The sequence below is a fragment of the Pleurodeles waltl genome, chromosome 2_2, assembly GCF_031143425.1.
Source record: "Pleurodeles waltl isolate 20211129_DDA chromosome 2_2, aPleWal1.hap1.20221129, whole genome shotgun sequence".
NCBI lineage: Eukaryota > Metazoa > Chordata > Amphibia > Caudata > Salamandridae > Pleurodeles > Pleurodeles waltl.
Window position 1 is genome coordinate 727,110,319 of NC_090439.1, and position 26,689 is coordinate 727,137,007.

Here is a 26,689-nt window from a genome sequence, read left to right on the forward strand (position 1 = left end):
ACACTGAAGAGCATTCTATGTCTTCTCAAATGAAGAAACATAGATTTGAACAAGAACTGCAATCCACTGACGTGGATCACACGCAAAAGCGTATCTTTATTCAGCAGGGGACTGGGAAGATCAGTACCCTTCCACCTGTCAAACGAAAGAGAACGCTTCAGTTTACTCCTCAGCAACAAACAGCACAAAAGGTAACACCTCCTCCCTCGCCTCCACCTGTAACTCCGGCTTCGCCAACTTACACCCCGTCACATTCGCCAGCTCACACCGCCATGAGCCACGATGACCAAGATCAGGATGCGTGGGACTTGTATGACGCACCAGTGTCTGATAACAGCCCAGACACATACCCAACTAGGCCATCACCACCGGAAGACAGCACAGCCTACTCACAAGTGGTGGCTAGAGCAGCATTATTCCATAATGTGGAACTACACTCGGAACAAGTAGAGGATGATTTTTTATTTAACACCCTCTCCTCAACCCACAGCTCCTACCAAAGCCTGCCGATGCTCCCAGGCATGCTACGCCATGCAAAGGACATTTTCAAGGAGCCAGTTAAAAGTAGGGCAGTGACGCCTAGGGTGGACAAAAAGTATAAGGCGCCTCCTACGGACCCTGTATTCATCACCTCTCAGCTGCCACCTGACTCTGTGGTGGTAGGGGCTGCCAGAAAACGGGCAAACTCACACACTTCTGGGGATGCACCTCCCCCAGATAAAGAAAGTAGGAAGTTCGATGCAGCCGGGAAGAGGGTTGCTGTCCAAGCAGCAAACCAGTGGCGCATCGCAAATTCACAAGCGCTGCTAGCGCGATACGACAGAGCCCACTGGGATGAGATGCAGCATCTCATTGAACATCTCCCAAAAGATCTGCAAAAAAGAGCAAAACAGGTTGTTGAGGAGGGTCAAAACATTTCCAACAATCAAATACGCTCCTCCATGGATGCAGCAGACACGGCCGCAAGAACCATTAATACGTCGGTTACCATCCGTAGGCACGCATGGCTCAGAACGTCTGGATTCAAGCCAGAAATTCAGCAGGCAGTGCTTAACATGCCAGTAAACGAGAAACTTCTGTTCGGTCCGGAGGTCGACACAGCCATAGAAAAGCTCAAGAAGGACACTGACACTGCCAAGGCCATGGGCGCACTCTACTCCCCGCAGAGCAGAGGATCTTATAACACCTTCCGCAAAACACCTTTTAGAGGAGGGTTTCGGGGTCAGGCCACACAAGCTAGCACCTCACAGTCCGCACCGCCCACCTACCAGGGACAGTACAGGGGAGGTTTTCGGGGCCAGTATAGAGGGGGGCAATTTCCTAGGAATAGAGGAAGATTTCAAAGCCCCAAAACCACTACCAACAAGCAGTGACTCACACGTCACTCACCCCTCCCACACAACACCAGTGGGGGGGAGGATACATCAATATTACGAAGCATGGGACAAAATAACTACAGACACATGGGTCCTAGCAATTATCCAACATGGTTATTGCATAGAATTCATGCAATTCCCTCCAGACATACCACCAAAATCACAAAATTTATCAAAATACCATTCACAGCTTCTAGAGATAGAAGTTCAAGCACTACTGCAAAAAAATGCAATAGAATTAGTACCAAGCACACAAATAAACACAGGAGTTTATTCACTGTACTTCTTGATACCAAAAAAGGACGAAACACTGAGACCAATTCTAGACCTCAGGGTAGTAAACACATTCATCAAATCAGACCACTTTCACATGGTCACACTACAAGAAGTGTTACCATTGCTCAGAAAACACGACTACATGACAACCCTAGACCTCAAGGACGCATATTTCCATATACCAATACATCAATCACACAGGAAATATCTAAGGTTTGTATTCAAAGGAATACATTACCAATTCAAAGTATTGCCTTTTGGTTTAACAACCGCTCCAAGAGTATTCACAAAATGCCTAGCAGTAGTCGCTGCACACATCAGAAGGCAGCAAATACATGTGTTCCCGTATCTAGACGACTGGCTAATCAAAACCAGTTCGCTCACACAATGCTCAAACCACACAAATCAAGTCATACAAACCCTCTACAATCTAGGGTTCACCGTCAACTTTGCAAAATCAAACATTCTGCCAAGCAAAGTACAGCAATATCTAGGAGCCATAATAGACACGACAAAAGGAGTAGCAACGCCAACTCCACAAAGGATCCACAATTTCAACAGGGTCATTCAACACATGTCTCCAAACCAAACAATACAAGCAAGAACAATACTACAGCTCCTAGGCATGATGTCCTCATGCATAGCCATTGTCCCAAACGCAAGACTGCACATGAGGCCCTTACAACAGTGCCTAGCCTCACAGTGGTCTCAAGCACAGGGTCACCTTCTAGATCTGGTGTTGCTAGACCGCCAAACTTACCTATCGCTTCTATGGTGGAACAGTATAAATTTAAACAGAGGGCGGCCTTTCCAAGACCCAGTGCCACAGTACGTAATAACAACAGATGCTTCCATGACAGGGTGGGGAGCACATCTCAATCAACACAACATAAGAGGACAATGGAACATACATCAAACAAAACTGCATATAAATCATCTAGAATTATTAGCAGTTTTTCAAGCACTAAAAGCTTTCCAACCAATCATAACCCACAAATACATCCTTGTCAAAACAGACAACATGACAACGATGTATTATCTAAACAAACAAGGAGGAACACATTCAACGCAGTTAAGCTTGTTAGCTCAAAAAATATGGAAGTGGGCAATCCACCATCAAATTGGTCTAATAGCACAGTTTATTCCGGGGATCCAGAATCAGCTGGCAGACAATCTCTCTCGAGATCACCAGCAAGTCCACGAATGGGAAATCCACCCACAAATTCTGAACACCTACTTCACACTCTGGGGAACACCACAAATAGACTTATTTGCAACAAAAGAGAACGCAAAATGCCAAAACTTCGCGTCCAGATACCCACACAAGCAATCCCAAGGCAATGCCCTATGGATGAACTGGTCAGGAATATTTGCTTACGCTTTTCCTCCTCTCCCTCTCCTTCCTTACCTAGTAAACAAATTGAGTCAAAACAAACTCAAACTCATTTTAATAGCACCAACGTGGGCAAGACAACCCTGGTACACAACACTGCTAGATCTGTCTGTAGTACCACACATCAAACTGCCCAACAAACCAGATCTGTTAACGCAACACAACCAACAGATCAGACACCCGGACCCAGCATCGCTGAATCTAGCAATCTGGCTCCTGAAATCCTAGAATTCGGACACTTACAACTTAGCCAAGAGTGTATGGAAGTCATAAAGCAGGCCAGAAGGCCATCCACTAGACACTGCTACGCAAGTAAGTGGAAAAGATTTGTTCGGTACTGCCATCATAATCAGATACAACCACTAGAGGCAACTCCAAAACATATAGTAAATTACTTGCTCCATTTACAAAAAGCAAAGCTAGCCTTCTCTTCTATTAAAATACACCTTGCAGCAATATCTGCATACCTGCTAACTACATATTCAACTTCCTTGTATAGGATACCAGTTATCAAAGCATTCATAGAAGGGCTTAAAAGAATTATACCACCAAGAACACCACCTGTTCCTTCATGGAACCTAAACGTGGTTCTAACAAGACTCATGGGCCCACCTTTCGAACCCATGCACTCTTGCGGAATACAATTCCTCACCTGGAAAGTTGCCTTTCTCATCGCCATTACATCTCTAAGAAGAGTAAGTGAAATTCAAGCGTTCACAACACAAGAGCCTTTTATACAAATACATAAAAATAAGGTCGTCCTACGACCTAATCCAAAATTTTTACCAAAAGTTATTTCTCCATTCCATCTAAATCAAACGGTAGAACTACCAGTATTCTTCCCACAGCCAGATTCTGTGGCTGAAAGAGCACTACATACATTAGATGTCAAAAGAGCATTAATGTACTACATTGACAGAACGAAGAACATCAGAAAAACTAAACAGCTATTTATTGCATTCCAAAAACCTCATGCAGGTAACCCAATATCAAAACAAGGTATAGCCAGATGGATAGTTAAATGCATCCAAATCTGCTACCTTAAAGCAAAAAGACAACTGCCCATTACTCCCAGGGCACATTCAACAAGGAAAAAAGGTGCTTCAATGGCCTTTTTAGGAAACATCCCAATGCAAGAAATTTGTAAGGCAGCCACTTGGTCTACGCCTCACACATTCACCAAACACTACTGTATAGATGTGCTATCCGCACAACAAGCTACAGTAGGTCAAGCTGTATTAAGAACTCTATTTCAGACAACTTCTACTCCTACAGGCTAAACCACCGCTTATGGGGAACTAACTGCTTACTAGTCTATGCATACCATGTGTATCTACAGCGACAGATGCCATCGAACTGAAAATGTCACTTACCCAGTGTACATCTGTTCGTGGCATCAGTCGCTGAGATTCACATGGACCCACCCACCTCCCCGGAAGCCTGTAGCAGTTCAGAAGTTACCTTCAATTTTGTACATTTGTATATATATTACTTAATCCTTTAATAGGTACATACTTACATTTTTCATTGCGCGGGCACTATTACTATAGTACAACTCCTACCTCACCCTCTGCGGGGAAAACAATCGAAGATGGAGTCGACGCCCATGCGCAATGAGCACAGAAGGTGGAGTCACTCGGTCCCGTGACTCGAAAACACTTCTTCGAAGAAAAACAACTTGTAACACTCCGACCCAACACCAGATGGCGAGCTCATGCATACCATGTGAATCTCAGCGACTGATGCCACGAACAGATGTACACTGGGTAAGTGACATTTTCATTTCTTTTCGATTTGAGTGGAGGGATGGTTTGTATCTTCCCAGTGTCCTTCTGGATTTCTAACCTTTGTTGTGTCTGATCTTCTTCTAAATCCAGATCTTGCTCAAATCTGTGCTTTTCTTTGAGCTGCATAGAAAGACCTTGCTCCTCAGAGTAGGAAGAGCGTTTCGGCTCCGAAGCCGGTTTTTTCAGTACCGAAATTCCTAACGAAATTGTCTTTTTCGGTTCCGATGCGCTTTTTCGAGGCTTGCCCGACTCAATGCCGACTCTTTTCGGTGCCAGATTCTCGACCGGAGTCGGAAGTCTTCGGCAAATCTTTGGCCTTTTTCAGTGCCGATGTTATTTGGTCACCTTCTTTTCTGTGGGTTGAGCCATGGCCTGCTGGCGGTGGCGTCCCCGTGGCCTTGAGTTTTTTGGTGAGACCCTGGGTGTGGGACGGGCAGGTGTACTCACTGTTTGCCGCGCCGTCGAAGGTCGATCACCGTCGGATTCATCCGAGTCCGTTTCTTGGATGGAAATTCTCTCTCCCTCCTCGACGGCGAGATGTTGTTTCGGCTTCGACGCCATTTGTAGTCGTCTTGTGCGTCGATCCCTTAAGATCTTCTTGGATCGAAACGCTCAGCAAGCTTCACAAGTATCCTCTCTGTGTTCGGGCGACAAACACAGGTTACAGACCCGTGCTGGTCTGTATAAGGATACTTGGCGTGACACTTAGGACAGAAACGGAAGGGAGTCCGGTCCATTAGTCTTGGACGACGGGTGTGGTCGGGCCGACCAGGCCTTGATGAAGAGCGGAAGCCCCGAAGGGCCACCAAAGCAGTCTTGATGTCGGTGCCGATACACTAACACTAAACCGGTACCAAACGAGAATACAGACGAATTTTCGATTCTTTTCTAACTTTCCCGATTCGAAATACAGAGCGAAGAGGAACACGTCTGAACCCGATGGCGGAAAGAAAACAATCTAAGATGGAGTCGACGCCCATGCGCAATGGAGCCGAAAGGGAGGAGTCACTCGGTCCCGTGACTCGAAAAGACTTCTTCGAAGAAAAACAACTTGTAACACTCCGAGCCCAACACTAGATGGCAGGAACAGTGCATAGCATGTGTATCTGCAGCTACACATGCCATCGAACATATATATATATATATATATATGGAAAATGTCACTTACCCAGTGTACATCTGTTCGTGGCATGAGACGCTGCAGATTCACATGCTGTGCATATCCCGCCGTCTAGTGTTGGGCTCGGAGTGTTACAAGTTGTTTTTCTTCGAAGAAGTCTTTTCGAGTCACGAGATCGAGGGACTCCTCCCATTTCAGCTCCATTGCGCATGGGCGTCGACTCCATCTTAGATTGTTTTCCCCACAGAGGGGAAAAACTACTCACATCAAACTACCAAACAGACCAGATCTGTTAACACAACACAAACAGACCAGACACCAGAATCCAGCATCACTCAACCTAGCAATCTGGCTCCTGAAGTCTTAGAATTTGGATATCTAAACCTTTCTAAAGAATGTATGGAGGTCATTAAACAAGCAAGGAAACCCACAACCAGACATTGTTACGCTAACAAATGGAAAAGATTTGTTTGTTACTGCCAGGCTAATCAGATTACGCCACTAGACGCCTCCACACAAAACATTGTAAGTTATTTACTACACTTACAAAAGTCCAATCTAGCCTTCTCTTCCATTAAAATACATCTCACTGCAATATCTGCTTATCTGCAGATTAAACATACAAAATTGCTTTTTAGAATCCCAGTTATTAAAGCCTTTATGGAAGGACTAAAAAGAATCATACTCCCAAGGACACCACCAGTGCCTTCGTGGAATCTTAATATTGTATTAACACGACTCATGGGACCACCATTCAAACCCATGCGCTCCTGTCAAATCCAGTTTTTAACTTGGAAAGTAGCCTTTCTAATACCCATCACTTCACTTAGAAGAGTTAGCGAAATACAGGCGTTTACTATTCAAGAACCCTTTATATAAATACATAAACATAAGGTGGTTCTCCGTACAAATCCACAATTCTTACCAAAAGTCATATCACCATTTCATCTAAACCAAACGGTAGAACTCCCAGTCTTTTTCCCACAGCCAGACTCAGTAGCAGAAAGAGCATTACATACGTTAGATATAAAAAGAGCGCTAATGTATTACATTGACAGAACAAAACAATTTCGTAAAACGAAACAATTGTTCGTAGCTTTCCAAAAACCACATGCAGGTAACCCTATGTCCAAACAGGGCATTGCCAGATGGATAGTCAAATGCATACAAACCTGTTACCAAAAAGCTAAAAGAGAATTACCCATTACTCCACTAGGAACAAAGGCGCCACAATGGCTTTTCTTGGTAATATACCAATGACAGAGATTTGTAAGGCAGCCACTTGGTCTACGCCTCATACATTTACTAAGCATTACTGTGTAGATGTGTTAGCAGCACAACAAGCCACAGTAGGACAGGCTGTATTTAGAACATTATTTCAGACAACTTCAACTCCTACAGGCTAACCACCGCTTTTGGGGAGATTACTGCTTTGTAGTCTATGCACAGCATGTGTACCTGCAGCTACACATGCCATCGAACGGAAAATGTCACTTACCCAGTGTACATCTGTTCGTGGCATGTTGCGCTGCAGATTCACATGCGCCCTCCCACCTCCCCGGGAGCCTGTAGCTGTTTTAGTTGCATTAAAATTGTAAATATGTAAATAATTTTGACTTTAATGCGATATGTACATACACATTTACTCCATTGCATGGGCACCTCTAGTATCCTTACTTTAACAACTCCTACCTCACCCTCTGCGGGGAAAACAATCTAAGATGGAGTCGACGCCCATGCGCAATGGAGCCGAAAGGGAGGAGTCACTCGGTCCCGTGACTCGAAAAGTCTTCTTTGAAGAAAAACAACTTGTAACACTCCGAGCCCAACACTAGATGGCAGGAACAGTGCACAGCATGTGAATCTGCAGCGCAACATGCCACGAACAGATGTACACTGGGTAAGTGACATTTTCCATATATATATATATATATATATATATATATATATATATATATATATATATATATACTGAAAGGTTACAGAGGCCTTATAGCTAGGAAATAGAGTTTTAAAAAACTTAGAAATTCACTAAAAACCAAAGGTTACAGTGGCATTATAGATAGCTTCAGAGTTTACACATACAAAACAATAGAAATTCAGCAGTTATAGTTAGAATTAACCCAAGAAACTATAACTTGTGCCCTAAGGTAACTATAACTTGCACTCCCACCGTGCACAGTTTTCTTATCAATTATTTTATTGCAAATGTTGCATTGATATTATCAATGATGTTATAGAAGATGTTGTGTGGGGTAAATAGCAGTGCAGGGCGAGGGCGCAAGTTATAGTTACCTTAGGGCATGCCGCCAACCCCACCTTGCACATGGTCTTTGGCAGTTTACAGCGGGGAGTTTTCCGCAGAATCTGGCCTGCTTCCAGACCCTGCAGCTGACCCCCCTTCATGCACCCAGTCCCCTATTGTAGGTCTGTAAGTTGCTGTGTGTGGTTGTGTGGGTGTTTGTGTGGGTCAGTGGGTGGTTGTGTTAGTGGCTGTATGGGTGTGTGAGTGGTTGTATGGGCATGTGATTGGCTTTGTAGGTCTTTGACTGGTCTTTGACTGGGTGTGGTATTTTTGTGAGTCTGTGAAGTGGGAGTGTGGGCATGTGAGTGGCTGTGTGGGTCTGTAAGTGGGTGTGCGATTGGTTTTGTGGGTCTATGAGTGGGTGTGTGAGTGGCTGTGTGGGCCTGTGAGTGGCTGTGTGGGTGTGTAAGTGGATGTGCGATTGGTTTTGTGGGTCTGTGTGTGAGTGGCTGTGTAGGTGTGTGAGTGGCTGTGTGAATGGGTGTGTGGGCCTGTGAGTGGCTGTGTGGGTCTGTAAGTGGGTGTGCAATTGGTTTTGTGGGTCTGTGAGTGAGTGTGTGAGTGGCTGTGTGAGTGTGTGAGTGGCTGTGTAAGTGGGCATGTGAGTGGCTGTATGGGCCTGTGACCGGGTGTGGTAGTGGTTTTCTTAGTCTGTGAGTGGGTGTTTGTAAGGAAATGCCTCCTTGGCATGGTTACCCCCTGACTTTTTGCCTTTGCTGATGCTAAGTTTTGATTTGAAAGTGTGCTGAGGCCTGCTAACCAGGCCCCAGCACCAGTGTTCTTTCCCTAACCTGTACTTTTGTCTCCACAATTGGCACACCCTGGCATCCAGGTAAGTCCCTTGTAACTGGTACCCCTGGTACCAAGGGCCCTGATGCCAGGGAAGGTCTCTCAAGGATGCAGCATGTATTATGCCACCCTGGGGACCGCTCACTCAGCACAGACACACTGCTTGCCAGCTTGTGTGTGCTGGTGAGGACAAAACGAGTAAGTCGACATGGCACTCCCCTCAGGGTGCCATGCCAGCCTCACACTGCCTATGCAGTATAGATAAGTCACCCCTCTAGCAGGCCTTACAGCCCTAAGGCAGGGTGCACTATACCATAGGTGAGGGCACCAGTGTATGAGCACTGTGCCCCTACAGTGTCTAAGCAAAACCTTAGACATTGTAAGTGTAGGGTAGCCATAAGAGTATATGGTCTGGGAGTCTGTCATGCACGAACTCCACAGCACCATAATGGCTACACTGAAAACTGTGAAGTTTGGTATCAAACTTCTCAGCACAATAAATGCACACTGATGCCAGTGTGCTTTTTATTGTAACATACACCCCAGAGGGCACCTTAGAGGTACCCCCTGAAACCTAAACCAACTACCCGTGTAGGCTGACTGGTTTTAGCAGCCTGCCACACTCGAGACATGTTGCTGGCCACATGGGGAGAGTGCCTTTGTCACTCTGTGGCTAGTAACAATGCCTGTACTGGGTGGAGATGCTTATCACCTCCCCCTTGCAGGAACTGTAACACCTGGCGGTGAGCCTCAAAGGCTCACCCCCTTTGTTACAGCACCCCAGGGCATTCCAGCTAGTGGAGTTGCCCACCCCCTCCGGCCACGGCCCCACTTTTGGCGGCAAGGCCGGAGGAGATAATGAGAAAAACAAGGAGGAGTCACTGACCAGTCAGGACAGCCCCTAAGGCAACCTGAGCTGAGGTGACTCTGACTTTTAGAAATCCTCCATCTTGCAGATGGAGGATTCCCCCAATAGGGATAGGAATGTGACCCCCCTCCCCTTGGGAGGAGGCACAAAGAGGGTGTAGCCACCCTCAGGGCTAGTAGCCATTGGCTACTGCCCTCCCAGACCTAAACACACCCCTAAATTCTGTATTTAGGGGCTCCCCAGAAACTAGGAACTCAGATTCCTGCAACCTAAGAAGAAGAGGACTGCTAAGCTGAAAAACCCTGCAGAGAAGACGGAGACACCAACTGCTTTGGCCCCAGCTCTACCGGCCTGTCTCCCCCCCCCTTCTAAAGACACTGCTCCAGCGACGCTTTCCCCAGGGACCAGCGACCTCTGAATCCTCAGAGGACTGCCCTGCTCTAGAAGGACCAAGAACTCCAGAGGACAGCGGCTCTGTTCACCCAAGACTGCAACTTTGTAACAAAGGAGCAACTTTAAAACAGCCTGCGTTTCCCGCCGGAAGCGTGAGACTTGTGGAGAACAAACACTTCAGGGAGGACTCCCCGGCGACTGCGAGACCGTGAGTAGCCAGAGTTGCCCCCCCTGAGCCCCCACAGCGACGCCTGCAGAGGGAATCCCGAGGCTCCCCCTGACCGCGACTGCCTGCTCCTCAGATCCCGACGCCTGGTAAAGACTCTGCACCCGCAGCCCCCAGGACCTGAAGGATCGGAAATCCAGTGCAGGAGTGACCCCCAAGAGGCCCTCTCCCTTGCCCAGGTGGTGGCTACCCCGAGGAGCCCCCCCCTTGCCTGCCTGCATCGCTGAAGAGACCCCTTGGTCTCCCATTGATTTCAATTACAACCCCGACGTGTGTTTGCACACTGCACCCGGCCGCCCCCGTGCTGCCGAGGGTGTACTTTCTGTGTGGACTTGTGTCCCCCCCGGTGCCCTACAAAACCCCCCTGGTCTGCCCTCCAAAGACGCGGGTACTTACCTGCAGGCATTCTGGAACCGGGGCACCCCCTTCTCTATTGAAGCCTATACGTTTTGGGCACCACTTTGACCTCTGCACCTGACCGGCCCTGAGCTGCTGGTGTGGTAACTTTGGGGTTGCTCTGAACCCCCAACGGTGGGCTACCTTGGACCCAAACTTGAACCCCGTAGGTGATTTACTTACCTGCAAAAAATAACAAACTCTTACTCCCCCCAGGAACTGTTGAAAATTGCACTGTCTAGTTTTAAAATAGCTATATGTGATTTATGTGAAAACTGTATATGCTATTTTGCTAATTCAAAGTTCCTAAAGTACCTACCTGCAATACCTTTCATTTGAAGTATTACATGTAAATTGTGAACCTGTGGTTCTTAAAATAAACTAAGAAAATATATTTTTCTATACAAAAACCTATTGGCCTGGAATTGTCTCAGAGTGTGTTCTCCTCATTTATTGCTTGTGTATTTACAACAAATGCTTAACACTACTCCTTTGATAAGCCTACTGCTCAACCACACTACCACAAAATAGAGCATTAGAATTATCTCTTTTTGCCACTATCTTACCTCTAAGGGGAACCCTTGGACTCTGTGCATATTATTCCTTACTTTGAAATAGTGCATACAGAGTCAACTTCCTACAGTGTGTGGGTGTGTGAGTGGGTGTATTTTTTTTATATTTGGGTTCTGGATCCGTAGGTCTGTCTCAGATTCACATAGGGCCTGCAGGCTGAGCATCACGGAGGATCCGTGGATCATTTTGTGGCCCCAAAAACATTTTTGGGCTATTTCTTTGCCAAGAGGGGTCCCTCAGAGACCCCTCCAACAGTCCCACACCCAGTCAGGATACCTCTATCCTGACCTCTTAAATGCTACTTCATCCTTATTACCCCTCTCCGGGCCAAGTGCTTAAAGACGAAATGGTGGCTGCAACTTTTCTGTCACGTTGCGCCCAGCCATTCACGGCACTGCTGTTAGCACCTCGATCCACCCTGGTGGATGCATGTCTCTAAATATACATACGTTTTTTCCTTTAATAACTTTAAAACTACTGAACAAATTTACACGAAGTTACAAAAAAAGAGATTGTTTTGGACCAAGATATAGCTTTCTGACAAATTTGATGTATTTCTGTCTAGCAGTTCGAGCTGTAGTCATGTCTAAATTCCCAATTTAGTAGAGGCCAAGGAGGTAGTGCCTCTACGGGAGAGGCTTAGGATTCTATTCCCTCTTCTTCTTGATCCCTAAGAAGGTTGGAGTCAGAGACCCATTCTATCTACATCTTTGTCTACTAAACATATTTATTTGACAGCACATGGTGAAGGTGCCATCCTTGAGTCGTCTTGCTAGTCAGGAATGTGGGAGATTGGTTGGTGTCTCTGGATGTACAGGATGCCTTTCTCAGTCTTCTGATTCTTCCTTAACACGCAAGTTAAAACCAAGTTTCATGTTGGGTCCCCAACACTGTCTGTTCATGGTGCTACCTTTTGTCTTCCTGATGAAGTTGAAAATATCACTTTTCCAGCCAGGAATCCCATAACCAAATCACACAGGTTGCTAGGCTAAGTTCCTCCAGTGGTGCAAGCTTGAAGGCATCAACCATCCCTGTTAAGATCACCACTAGTGTCACGTTTACTGAAGGGTTTGCTCTGTTAGTTTCTTTTTATTGTTCTCTAGGGGCATTTGTATTTTGAAAACTTTCTTAATGGCACTCCCATTCAAGCTGATGCACAATGGCCTAGTTCAGCTTCTTACAAGAAAGATAGTTTTGGGGGTGGCAATAATTTCTGCTCACAGTATCAGGCCCTACAGTTCATGCACTGCTCAGTTTGTTTTTACTCTAATAAGTTAGTCCTACACACTTGTCCATTCCTCTTACCAAAGATGGTGTCAGCCTTCCTTATATCTGTCCTTTTTTTCTCTTCTATTTTTTTTTCTCTCCTCGGCTTACAACTACGGAAGAGAAGCATGCCGTGTTTTACAGCATTGATTACACTCATCAGGGCAGAACTGAAGATCGGCTCTTTGTGAGCTGCCCTGGAGCTAAAAAGGGCAAGGTAGTGGCCAAAATGTTCCGTTTTATTCTGGGCCTAAATCTATATCAATATCTGCAATGCCTAGGCAAAGAAAGACTCTCTGGAGGAAATTCGTACCCTCTGCACTAGCCCCAAGGGTGCCTGCATTGCTCTATCCAGAGGATGTCCTCATTGCCAACATCTTTGTTGCATGACTTCCTTGGTCGAAGTGGCAGTACTTGATTCTTCTTCCTAAGGGCCTACTGTTTTGGGGCTCATAGGGTGAGGAATTTGCAGCAATATGTATCCATCAGAAGAAGGTAATTACCATCATCAACAATATTTCTGGTGAATATATCATCTTCCTGCAGATACCACTCTGCCTGCCCTCTTCCATGAATATTTGTTGCAATTTCTAATAAGAACCCAAGGTAAACAAACATCATGGGTTCTAATTGTGATTGTTGGTCTCTTGGTTCCTCTCCACATACCTCAGTAGGGAATGAAGAACGTCCAGGAAATGACACCAGTGCACCATTTTATACCTAATATACTGCAGTGTTGTCATTTCCAGCAGTGGAGTTGAAGCAGGAGCCATTGCACACCAACTGGTGGCACTGAAGAGCCATCACTTGGGAAACATTTTCCAGACCATTTGTAGTGCTTTCCTCTTATCTAGTTTCTAAGCACTAACATAACACAACAGAAATGCACTTCTGAGGTCAAAGAAGACTTTTATTGTTGTTATATGAATGACGGATTAGTAGCTTTCAAGTCCGCGTTAATCAAACAAAATATATCAGTTTGCAATATACACAGCAGGTTATATTTATAAGATATTGAATGCAAAGCAAAACAAATACTTCACCGTGTAGGAACTATTTACAGCTACATCTTTCTAAGGTCTGCAAGCTGATGACCCCTGTCAGCCGCGAGAAAGAGTTTCATCTACCCACACGGGATGCTGGCAGCTGGCGCCAAGCTCCAGCACGAGGTCCGGCAGATTCGAATCTGACTCTCTGCAGCCTGTGTAATTCGTTACAAAGGTGTGCCCCCTCCTCTCAGACCTGGGAAACTGAGCAAGCCTTTTGGAGACTGGCCAGGTCTCCAAGACTACTCCTGTTCCCAAGCTCAAGCAGAGAGAACAACACCATGTACCCTCTCTTATCAGGTCTAGTCTACTGTGAGAGCAAAACATCTTGGTTCATCTGGTGCAAAAACACAGCTTGGAAAAATACAGCTTGGATTCTCAACTGCAATGTCTAACTCCACGTTAAAGGCAATGGGCAGCTAACCTAAATATCAAATGCAATGTCATGTTAAAGGCAATAGGCAGCTAACCTAAATATCAAATGCAATGTCTAGTGTCATGTCAAAGCCAATAGGCATCTAAGCTGAATATAAAATGCAATGTATAATATCATGTCAAAGCCAATAGGCAGCGGAGCTGAATATCATGTCAAAGCCAATAGGCAGCGGAGCTGAATACAAAATGTAATATATGATATCATGTCAAAGCCAATAGGCATGCAATGTCAAAGCCAATAGGTGGCTAGACTGGATACAGCATGTCAAAGCCAATAGGCAGAATACAGAATGTAATGGCTAATGCAATGTCAAAGCCCATAGGCGGCTAAACTGAATACAGAAAGCAATGGCTAATGCCATGTCAAAGCCAATAGGCAGAATACAGAATGTAATGACTAATGCAATGTCAAAGCCCATAGGCGGCTAAACTGAACAAAACATACCATGTGCTACTGGTGAACATTGAGCAACTAATATGCGCAGTGGTGAAACACAAAGTCATTGGTCAAAACAAAACTTATCAAATGGCAGGACATTCCGCCCTTTGACCAATGAATTTTTGTTTCACATATCTCATATTTCAAAAAAAAAAAAAAAACATCAGCACAAAAAAACATTATGATCAAAGCAATCCCTGTAAAGCAATAGAAGTGAATTAACACATTGATCTCATAACCTTTCACATCAGATACATCTACATAGAAAAGACTGGGCAATTTTTATACTCTGAATGAGTCTCTAATTCAACAGTGTTAGCAATTTGATGTGGCATGAGTTCTGCTCATGTAAAGGTGCACGGTCCACCTGAAAGGTTTGCTGGAAGATAAGCAAAAGTCAGAGTTCCATACGAGAGGGGAAAAAAAAAAAAAAAACACAGCAAACAAGTTGAACTTGAACTGAAGGCGCAGCTTGCGCAAAATGGATCCATGGTGCTGGCACTTTACTCAGCCAGGTTCAGGTTGGGGATTCGGTCCCTTCCCCGACCCCACACGCACACACCGGAAGGGGGACCACACAGCACACTCAGGGACAGTGGCGAAACGTGGTAGGATCTGCAAAAGAAACAAGTATGACTTTTCTTGCAAATAACATTTTTCATTTAAACTGCACCCTTCCTCTTCCTTTCCCTGTTTTATAATCAGCAGGATGTTTTTGAGGCCCTTTGTTATATTTTCTGCAGGTTCTGGAGGGTCACTTGGGGCTTCAGCCCACACATCAGCACTGAGTTTTTATCTGCTGCGCCACAGCTTCCCTTCTCTTGCACTGTCAGAAGGGCTGGGGCAGACTCATTCTTTACCAAACCTCCATTCACTGCACTTTTGCCAATTTGGGCCATTCTGTCTCCAATTTGTATGAATGAATCAGATTCTTTTCTAGGTATCAGCATAATTTCGATTTTTCCTTGGTAATTTGCAGCAATCACTTTCCCTAAAACCTGATCAATTTGCCATTTCTGATCTGGTAACTTTCCTCTCCCCAACTGCTCTGTGACTGCTTGCATGACAGATTGCTTTTGTGCGTGCTGCACAGTTTTTATCAAATCTAGGGGAATGTGCATCTCTCTCATCTCTGCCCACCTGTAAGTGGCTTTTTCTCTCAGCTGTTCACATTTCTGGGGCACCCACTTAGCCATCCCCACTAAGGCAGAATTCTGGGTGTACACTTCTCTCTCTGCATTTTTCTCATTAACATCTGCAAGGTAATTGAACCAGTTAGGTGCTAAAACATTAACAATGAACCAAAAATCAGCGTAAAAATGACACATCTCACGTAGCTCTTGCTTTAAAATCTGACACACATTATACAACTCCATTCCTTCTACTGTGCCAGAAAACAACATTTCGGTCAATGAATCATTAGTAAAACAAACATGCTTTTTATCTTCAGTGGACACGAATTCAAATGGTGCACACAACTTCATTGATAACTTTTTTACCTGTGGTACTCTAGCCCTGTCTTGCAAGTACCAGATCCATTGTATGATTCTAGCTAGGGGCACTATTTTCTTTCCTTGTTCTTGAGTTAAATGTACATAAGTATTTCCTTCTTGCACTGCGCAGAAACTTAAAGTCTGCATTATTTCATTTGCCAAATCACAAGCGTGCAGCTGCATATAATTTTTCACAGTGACCATATACAAAAGTGTTAGGATTTCACTCAAATGAGGGCTATTCTTTTTCCAAAAATCAAACAAGCTAATGAAACTCGGGGTGTCTTGCTCTAAAATCCTTCGTTTTACTTGTGCATTTTGCAACGGTAACTCGTAAATCACATTCTGGTCTCTCTCGTCCGTGTTATCAGTTAAGGAATGCATTTTGTCTGCCAAAAACCCTGGCTCACACGAAAACTCAGTGCAGCTCGGAGCTGTCTTAACCCCCTCATTACTGGAATGGGACAAGAAAGATTCTTCAAAAACAGCCTTTTTATAACTTTCAGTCGGGCTAATTTGCTCACGTAAATTCCTATTTTCATGTTCCAACTTCCTACATTTCTCCTGCATTTCTCTGTAAGCAGATAAAGGTATCCAGACCTTCCTGTCATCATTACTTCCAAAAGACACGTTTTCTACATATATACAACAGGAATTATTTCTCAAAACATTATCAGGCCTTTTAGCTACACATGCATTTTCTTCTGTAATTCCCCAAACAGAAAACAATTCACAGTTTTTCTTAGCACCATCAGGCAGTTCATCAACACATGTATTCTCAGACATGGTCTGCCGTGCTACTGTGATTCTCCAAACAGAAAACAATTTCTGTAATTCTCCAAACAACAAAAAAACAATTACACTTTTAAAGTGTGCACTTAGAAATCTACTAACTCGTCAAACCCCTTCTTAATCACCTCTTAATGACCGACCCCACGACTCCAGGTACCAATTGTAGTGCTTTCCTCTTATCTAGTTTCTAAGCACTAACATAACACAACAGAAATGCACTTCTGAGGTCAAAGAAGACTTTTATTGTTGTTATATGAATGACGAATTAGTAGCTTTCAAGTCCGCGTTAATCAAACAAAATATATCAGTTTGCAATATACACAGCAGGTTATATTTATAAGATATTGAATGCAAAGCAAAACAAATACTTCACCGTGTAGGAACTATTTACAGCTACATCTTTCTAAGGTCTGCAAGCTGATGACCCCTGTCAGCCGCGAGAAAGAGTTTCATCTACCCACACGGGATGCTGGCAGCTGGCGCCAAGCTCCAGCACGAGGTCCGGCAGATTCGAATCTGACTCTCTGCAGCCTGTGTAATTCGTTACAAAGGTGTGCCCCCTCCTCTCAGACCTGGGAAACTGAGCAAGCCTTTTGGAGACTGGCCAGGTCTCCAAGACTACTCCTGTTCCCAAGCTCAAGCAGAGGGAACAACACCATGTACCCTCTCTTATCAGGTCTAGTCTACTGTGAGAGCAAAACATCTTGGTTCATCTGGTGCAAAAACACAGCTTGGAAAAATACAGCTTGGATTCTCAACTGCAATGTCTAACTCCACGTTAAAGGCAATGGGCAGCTAACCTAAATATCAAATGCAATGTCATGTTAAAGGCAATAGGCAGCTAACCTAAATATCAAATGCAATGTCTAGTGTCATGTCAAAGCCAATAGGCATCTAAGCTGAATATAAAATGCAATGTATAATATCATGTCAAAGCCAATAGGCAGCGGAGCTGAATATCATGTCAAAGCCAATAGGCAGCGGAGCTGAATACAAAATGTAATATATGATATCATGTCAAAGCCAATAGGCATGCAATGTCAAAGCCAATAGGCGGCTAGACTGGATACAGCATGTCAAAGCCAATAGGCAGAATACAGAATGTAATGGCTAATGCAATGTCAAAGCCCATAGGCGGCTAAACTGAATACAGAAAGCAATGGCTAATGCCATGTCAAAGCCAATAGGCAGAATACAGAATGTAATGACTAATGCAATGTCAAAGCCCATAGGCGGCTAAACTGAACAAAACATACCATGTGCTACTGGTGAACATTGAGCAACTAATATGCGCAGTGGTGAAACACAAAGTCATTGGTCAAAACAAAACTTATCAAATGGCAGGACACCATTGTGAAGCTTGAAGAGAATTCTTAAGGTGTGGCACCTTATGCAAAAGCATGTATCCATAAGAAATATTGTTACCAAAGGTAAGTAACAGGTTCTTTTGTTTGAAGATCCAAGACTTCACACACCAGTCTATTTATCAATTATTCCATAAGATGTCTTATACCAAAAACAGATGTGAAAGTGAATAAAGCAATATAATGTGCCATTTTCATTTAATGCAAAAATGCTCATTGATGGCATTGCAAGCAAACACTAGCAAAGTTAATTATTCATAGAATGTATTTATAAAAACTTGGCTTGAACACTTAGAAACCACATCATTTGTTCTTTACTCACTGTCAAATTTTTAAAGAATTATTTAACATTTTGTGGCAATATTCCATCAAACATTCACACGGTGTAGTAGATAATCCTGCCACTTTATTTATGGGCAGACCAATATATGAAAATTTGAATCTGTGGCCATTTATTTGAACGTGTGCTTGTTATCATGACCCGGATTTTGCTGCAGCTTTAGAGTTCATTGGCGTATTATTATTATTATGTATTAGCAGGTAGGTTAGAAATTAGGTTCAAAGCGAAGCTAGAATAGGCAGCTGACTGCAGACTCTTTGTCACTGCAGCCCTTTGAAGGCCTGTTACCTGATCCCTGTGACAGGGGTACCACAAGTCATATAAGCCCACACCACTGGCATTGCCGTCAGTGGTAAGAAACATCAGGGAAGAAGAGGTTAAAAAATCTGACCAGATACTTTTTCTTTTACCACATCTCCCTATTAAATTATAATTGAAGCATGGTCCACAAGCACTATCACTACAGAATAAATAGTGTTTTTTTATTTTCCTAGCTTTTGCTCCCCTATCTGGCAGTAGATTTAGCTGGCTGTACAAGTCTGTAGACGTTTGATCAGTTGCTGCAGCGCTACATAGCAGACTTTGCTGCTTCTTTGTTTTATCTTACTAAAATAAAATTATTGTACTCTCACAATGGAGGAAGTGAGAAAAGAGGGAAATTGCCTGAAAATGAGTTTTTGCGTTTTGTAGTTTTTGTATAAATCTCACTTCATGGTCTTTTCAGGTTGCTGCATGAATGATCAAGTTAAAAATGTTCAAAATAAGTTACTTGATCTCCTATTGTTCCTTCATGTAGGTGTTGTGAAGTCAGTGGTTGCTCCTCTATCCTTTTATTGTGTTCGGCTGCTCAACCAAAGTGTCCAGGAATGAAGTATGGGGCTGACATCATGGTTAAAGTGGGTAGTGTTGCAACGGATTTAGAATTAGCACCTGATCTGTCCAAGTGCCCAAACTTTAAAGCATGAAAATGAGTCCTATTCCGCCTTTGCCATTAAAGTATCAGGGAGATTTCTTTATACCTTTACTGAAGTTAAGGTACATTGTTTAGCATCTCTAGTTTTGGATTATCAGGTATGTGAAATCCCAGAACAATGACAGTTCTTCATCTGTGTCTCTTTTGCTTCAACTTGCATAAGCATTATGTTTAGATGCCACGATACTTACGCATATCTAGTAGAAAATTTATTTTTGCTGGTAGAGTAGGCCTCTTTTAAAGAAGGTCTTGTGCATTGTACCTTGAACTGAACTGATTTATTTGGTGAAATCTTTGTTTGATATGCTTATGCAGTTTCAGATTCAGGCACTTCTTGAATGCCTGATTTGGGACTGATACATTTTGTCAAGCTTACCAGAACATTGGGCTCAGTTTTAGACACCCTGAACTCTCTTGCTAAGTTTAGACTTAGACTACTCACCATACCAAGCCAGGGAGTCTGGCGGGCTGTAATCCACTACCCTACCAAGCATTACCTGGATGGTGCTTATAGGGTAATCATAAATCCTCTGAGACCACTGTATTTTAACATCTGTCCACAATAGTACGTTTGTACTTTGATTATTTGTTTTATCATTGATGGACTACCACTGTTTGCAGTTACATGTTTCAACCGCTTGAAATGTCTATACACCCACAAACTGAATTTGAACTTCCACTACCTGCACAACAACAATTGCAGCTATTTGTGGTACACAAACATTTGCCTGTAAGATAACAGTACTCCGTGAACGCACTTACCTTTTCTTGCTCACTTCCCTATCTTCTTGTTCTCCTTCACATTGCTCCCCCATTCCTTTCAGTGTTTCTTTTTAAAATTTGCTCAGATAACATGACACATTTTTTCACAAGGGAACTTTTTCTCTCTCTCTGCCAATTTCCCTTTCCATAGTGCCCTCTCATCCTATGTACACATTTGAAGGTATTATATTTTTAATTGTTTTCTTTTTTTATATATTTCCATAATTCTTTTTAGGTAGGCCCTGTAAGCTTCAAAGTGCTACAGTGCCACTTGCTACTTTTTGTGCTTTTTGACAATGTAGTTTTTATTTTTGGTGCCTATCAGTCATGTTAAAAACAGTAAATTCAGAATGTCCGCCCTTGCTCGTGCATGTGCCGCCATGCACAGGCAACCATATTCAAACTGGCTGATGCCAATAGAAATTAACAGAGACAAAGCCATTAGCTCGACTTTGTGAGACATATTGCCTTTGCCAGTGTTCATTTTAGTTATAAATCAAAGTTAGCAGTTAGCATGCAGGACTTGACCTTGTATGAGAATTGACAGCAATGCATAGGCTTCAGGATGAAGCTTGTTAGTGGCTACTCATCAAGGAAATTAATTAAATGTCGATTTTATTTTTGCCTTTGCAGCAGAGGACAACTATGGGATGGATGGGAAGGTTAACCTGCCACATTTTACAGAGAACAACAATTGGCAAGGACTGGAAGATTTGTACAGTGTAGATGACCGCATCTACCAACAGAGAAAAAACTATAGACTTTCTATGAATGACTGGACTAATTACTTGAAGGATGTAGATAGAATGTTTGCACTGCTGAACAATGTTTTTGAGATAAATAAAACTGAGAGGAACATTGGCGCTGGAAATGATGAGTTCTCAGGAGCCTGGCCAACAGCATTGACATGGGTGGAAATGCCTTCAGTAGAGTTCTATGAAGAATCAAGTGGAATGGCGGCAGAAGAAAGACAGCCAGAGGATGCAGCAAACTTAAGTGCCCGTGATTTCAACACAAAATCACATAGTCAGGAAATGACTGAATTAAATAACAATATTCCTGAACAAATCCTTGGGTTTGCTGCATCACAGAGCAACAGTCAAGCTGAAATATGGATGGAAAATAAAGGGTTTGAGACCCCTGACATAGAAATCAGTGGAAATGGATGGACAGAGTTAGAGACCAGACATAGTTCCATTTTGCAACCATCTAGGACTCTTCACAAAGACTTGCTTCTTGACAGTGATCCTGCAGAAGATCTTTTTGAAGATCAAAAGTACCTTCCCTTCAGCTTCAATGGGCAAAGTGATCACCAGACTGAAAATCATTCTACAGTTGATCGGCTAACAAGTGCTATAAAAATTGAGAGATTTTTTAACACGAACGAACATCTTCATACAGGAGAGATTCCAGAAATCCAAAATATAGAAGGGAGTGCCTCATTCCCACTATCGTCCAACTAAACACAATTTAATCAATAAACATGTATTTTTTTTTTTAGCCGGTAAAAAATAATATTGCACTTGACATTCCATGTTTATTGTAGAGATGTGGTGTACAATACATTCTATGGGTGAAGAAACTATCCTGTAGAACGTTGTAAGTGCAAATATTGACTTTGGTTCACAAAATACTATGTGTACGCATATTTGTTTTCATACTGTGTGGAGGGGTAACATTGAATGCCACACAGACGGCACCTTGTACATGCTTTGGTTGACTTTTTCTCAATGGTTGTTTTTCTCTGCTTTTGTGGTCTTATGTGAATATTTTCGGTCCCCATAATGTGTTTTTAACGAATGAGGTTTTTCTAACCACTGGACTTTCTGATGTCACACATTTGAGTAATGTTTTGCACTTTGACTAGCTCGATTACCACAACTTTGTGTCATTTCCCACACTTCACATGTATCATGTATATTTTTGCCACGTATACAACAGGGGTGCTCTTGTGGAATAATCAAATGTACGCTTAAAAAAAAGAATCTGACAAAACACGTGAGATGAATTTGGTTGGAATGTCGTAACAAAACTGCAAAAACAATACTGCATATTTTACTACCTCCACTCCTTCTAGAAGAAGTCATGAGTGTTGGCACTTGAAACGAAAATTGTATTTAGTTGCATATTTATTAGTACAATAATGACTTAGGTCTCACACATACATTGCAAAACGTCTACACCACACTATTTCCTTTGCTTTCATGAATTGCTTTAAGTATTAAGAAATTGTTTATAATTGGTGGTGTTTGTTGTGAGTTAGTGGAAAATGGAACCACACTTTTTTTGATTTATTCCAAAAGTAATTTCACAGGAGAAAGTGAATATAGAGTAGCCCTGCCTGTTGAGCTGCAAACAATATTATGTTTTTCTACTAAATTACCTACTTTGCCCATTGAAATTTGCATCAATTTTGTTGGAATGGTAGCACCCGTCACGAGAAAAAAAACATTTTGAGATACCTCATCAAATTATTGATGTGGTATCTAGTTTACAGCAAAGTTTGTTATATGTTGTGTATCATTTCACCCTGTGTTGTATTTTTCGCTAGCACTGCAAAGAAACTTTCTTTTAATTCTCTGAAGCATATTCAGAAAACTGCACCACAGGCAATTCAGTCAGAAAATTAGAAGTGTTCAGTATTTTTCGGCTTTGTTATTATTTCTGTAAATACTATAAAATTGTTTAGCTGTTGATGTAATAGTCAAGGGCTGAGTGGTGGAACACACATATTTATGATCCTAATTGATCCTATTTGTAAATAGATTTCACACAAATAGATAAACTGTTTTTAGAACTTGTATAATATTCTGTGATCCTTTTATAGAACAATTCTGACTTCAGGAAAGTCATGAGGCAATATCTTTAAAAATAAAAAATGTCTTTTAACTTTGCCAGAATTAAAATGGTGAAAATGTTCCAGTTTTCAAGTAAAATGAATTTGGTATGCAATTCCCCCCTCTCAGAGCTTTAAGTGGGGTGAAAAAAGCAGGGGTGGGGGCTCAAAAAGGAGTGTGAGTATGTATTTAAAGGTGTGGCTTAAACAAGCAAACTTAATTTCTGTGATTACCATAATGTGCCACCCAGCATGTATTTGGTTAGTCTGAGCTTTCTTTTTATGCACCCAGATATATAACACAACAATTGACTTAACCTAAAACCAGCCAAGACTATGGGCTTTGGTAATTGGTGTTGGCTGTTTAAGATAAACGAATAACAGCAGTGATTTTGTTGTACATAATATTGAAAGTGTTCAGCTCTGAAATTATGAGACTGTGTAGCAAAAGTTACTGAGGCCTGTGGAAGGGGAAATGGTCTTCAGAGTGTACCAATTATATCCACTTTGCATTTTTCCCTTCACATCTCGCCCATATGCATATCTTACACTTCATTCTCTCCTGAATGTACTTCCTTGCATCTCCTACACCCAAACACACAACATACAGCACACCGACTCACCTATATACACTGCATTTTCTTTTACTTTTGCCCGTCAGTATTTTGACAACTCTGACCCTCCTTTGTTTAATGCTTTATTTATGAGTTTTCATACAACAAACATGAAACAGAAATACTATATTAATGCAGTTCTGCTGTACTGCAAATTGTAAAATGGACATAGGGCGCATACATGAAAGTAGACCAGACAACATGGGCATATTGGGTGCTGGCTAGACTTGTAGTGAGAGCAAGCATAAGTGTTCCCAGAGAAGTTTCTTCGTATGTGGGTAGGGGAGCCAACATGTAACAAACAAGAGTGCCAGGATGATGAGCCCGTGGATACGAGGGGAGGGATTATTGCAGGGGGGGGAGGGATTGGTTTGGTGAACCAAGGCATCCCACAAGCAAGGATAATTATGAAGCAGATGCCAAATGTTTTCAGTGCGAGAAGTAGGGGGTTGAAGTGGGACTGTGAGCAGGGAGTACAGTTTAGTCATGGTGGTAAAGTTAGATGGTATGCCCAGTTTGGCAGGAGTGGCATGCAAGAAGGGCCATTCCAAACAAACAAAAGCTTTCTCAGCACTGAGTAACACCACTGTTCCGAGATGTCAGGAGAAATACAATTAAGGACTGAGGAGATGGTGTGTAGGTTGAGGGAGGTCGAGCGTTGAGGGACTAATCCATATTGCACCGGCGAAATGATTTACATCTTAAGTAGGGTAAACCGGTTTGAAAGTACCTTGGCGAGGCGCTTGTCAGTTGCAAGGGTCTTTGCCTAGTTTAAGAAGTAAGGTGATGACTACTTTACATAGCATTGGAGTCAAAGATCACGTTGTCAGCGCCTCATTGTATGTGGCTAGGAAATGGGGGGCAAGTAGATGTTTAAAATGTTTGTAAAAGGTGCAGGGAAACCATCTAAGCCGAGGACCTTGGTTCTGTCCAGAGAATCTATGGCCTGAATGATTTTGTCGCGGGAAATGGGTTCAGCCAGGAATTGCTGGTGGGCCCTAGTGGTCCTTACCATGGCCACTTCCTCGAGATAGGATGCTAGGGAGGTAGTGTGATCAGGGAGCCTGGTGGAGTATAAATGCATGTAGTATCATAAAAGGTTGGCCAGTACGTCTTTGCAATCCGTGACATGGGGGCCATCGGGCAGCAGCATCTCAGGAATGAATGAGGAGCCCCTGGGAGGGCCAATGTGTGCCCAGGTCTTTCACCCTCCCCATACTGGCGGGCCCTCACGTATTTCCGTAGGAAAAGGGACTCACATTCTGCCAGGTCTCAATACTTAGCCAACAGGGAAGTGTGCTGTGTGGGCAAAGGGGTTTTTCAGTGTTGTGTGGCATACTTGTCTACCTCTATCAATTGTGCCTCCACTCATGCCAGGAGGGAGTGAATATCACGCAGGACACCCTCTTGTTTCGAAATAGACACCACAAGTGTATGCCTTATGGGCCTCCCATAATGTATCTTGAGTTGCGACAAAGCCTGCATTTAGTTCAAAATATTCGACAATGGCCGATTGAAGTTCGGAGTGGAAAAGGTCAGCATGCAAAGCCATGACAGGGAACTGCCACTGTCGTTCGATGCCATTGCCATACGGCAGTCGGAAGGAGAGGGTTACCAGCACATGATCAGAGAGTGTGCGGGCCAGGTTGGTGACAACTTTCAACCACGGGGTAAGTGTGGAGGGTAACAGACAAAAATCAAGGCAAGACCAGGTGTTGTGTGACATAAAGTGGTGTGTGTAGGCTGGGGTATTAGTGTACCGAAGTAACCAGAGGTCGCAAAGCAGAAAAGTGTTACATATATCATGGAATATTTGCACCGATTTTGGTTTGTTGGTTGGATTTGAGGCAGTGGAATCTAAATGGGGATCCAAAAGGAGGTTAAAGTCACCCCCCAGTAGGATGTGGACACACTCCATGCGACCGATATGGGGTGTCAACATTGGGACCATTGGGACCATAGATATTGGCCAAGAGACCTGGTGACCTGCTAAAGACCCTGCAATCAGGACGTACCTTCAGCCATCGTCCACAAGGGTCAACGATAGGTGAAATGGAAGACTCTTGTGTATGAGGATGCTGACCCCATGGGACTGCGAGCTGTAACAGCAGAAGTAGCAGTTTGGCTCACATGTGGTTGAAAAGGAGTGAGGTTTACCAGGGGAAACGTGGGTCTCTTGGAGGAATGCTACCCTCACAATATATCTAGTGAGATAGTGAAATACTTGCTTACTCTTGCAGCAGTCATTTAGGCCACGTATGTTCAAAGAAAGTAGTGTAATGTCTAGAAATGGGACGCTATGGGCACGCTTTGTGTACATGAGTGGGTTGGTACAAAATGGAAGAATGAGAGATGTGCACCATAAAGTATAGTGTGTGACAGCAGATAAATGTCAATCAGAAATGTAAAAAAAACAAAACTCCTACGCCACCACCTCCTCCCAAACCAGGCAAAAAGTAGCCTAGCAGTACCCAACATGGAAAACCCCAACATAACATAAGAACAAAACGGTCCAGGACCTGTGTACCACAGGGAGTGGCAATGCCTCGGCATGACATGCCCTGAAGCATTGCAGTACTGGAAGTACATGTATGGAACAAGATGTAGCAGGTATGTGCGAGAGCTGTAAAACAGGAAAATACAGATTGTACACAGGACGCAAGTCCACAGGCTACTGATCAGAACACCGGGCAGTCTTGATGTCCGGTCAGGCAATGCCTCAGTGTGGGGGAAACCGCTCCATGCTGGAGGCAGGGCCAATGTCCGGTGGGAAGCGATCAGGGGTTGCACACCATGGTGAGGAGGCTGGTTTTGTGTAGTGCTTGTA

The 26,689-nt window shown here is 43.4% G+C and overlaps 1 protein-coding gene across 3 annotated transcripts in view; it reads left to right on the forward strand.

Annotated features, from left to right (window-relative positions):
- The window catches only part of SULF1 (sulfatase 1), a 416,210-nt gene extending 392,883 nt beyond the window's left edge, over positions 1 to 23,327 (forward strand). For all 3 annotated transcript variants that reach the window (XM_069220304.1, XM_069220302.1, XM_069220303.1), the window contains one exon: positions 21,046 to 23,327. In XM_069220304.1, the coding sequence (XP_069076405.1) occupies positions 21,046 to 21,079 (34 nt within the window). In that variant the 3' untranslated portion in view covers positions 21,080 to 23,327. The remainder of the gene's footprint in view (positions 1 to 21,045) is intronic.
- Positions 23,328 to 26,689: the final 3,362 nt, after the last annotated feature.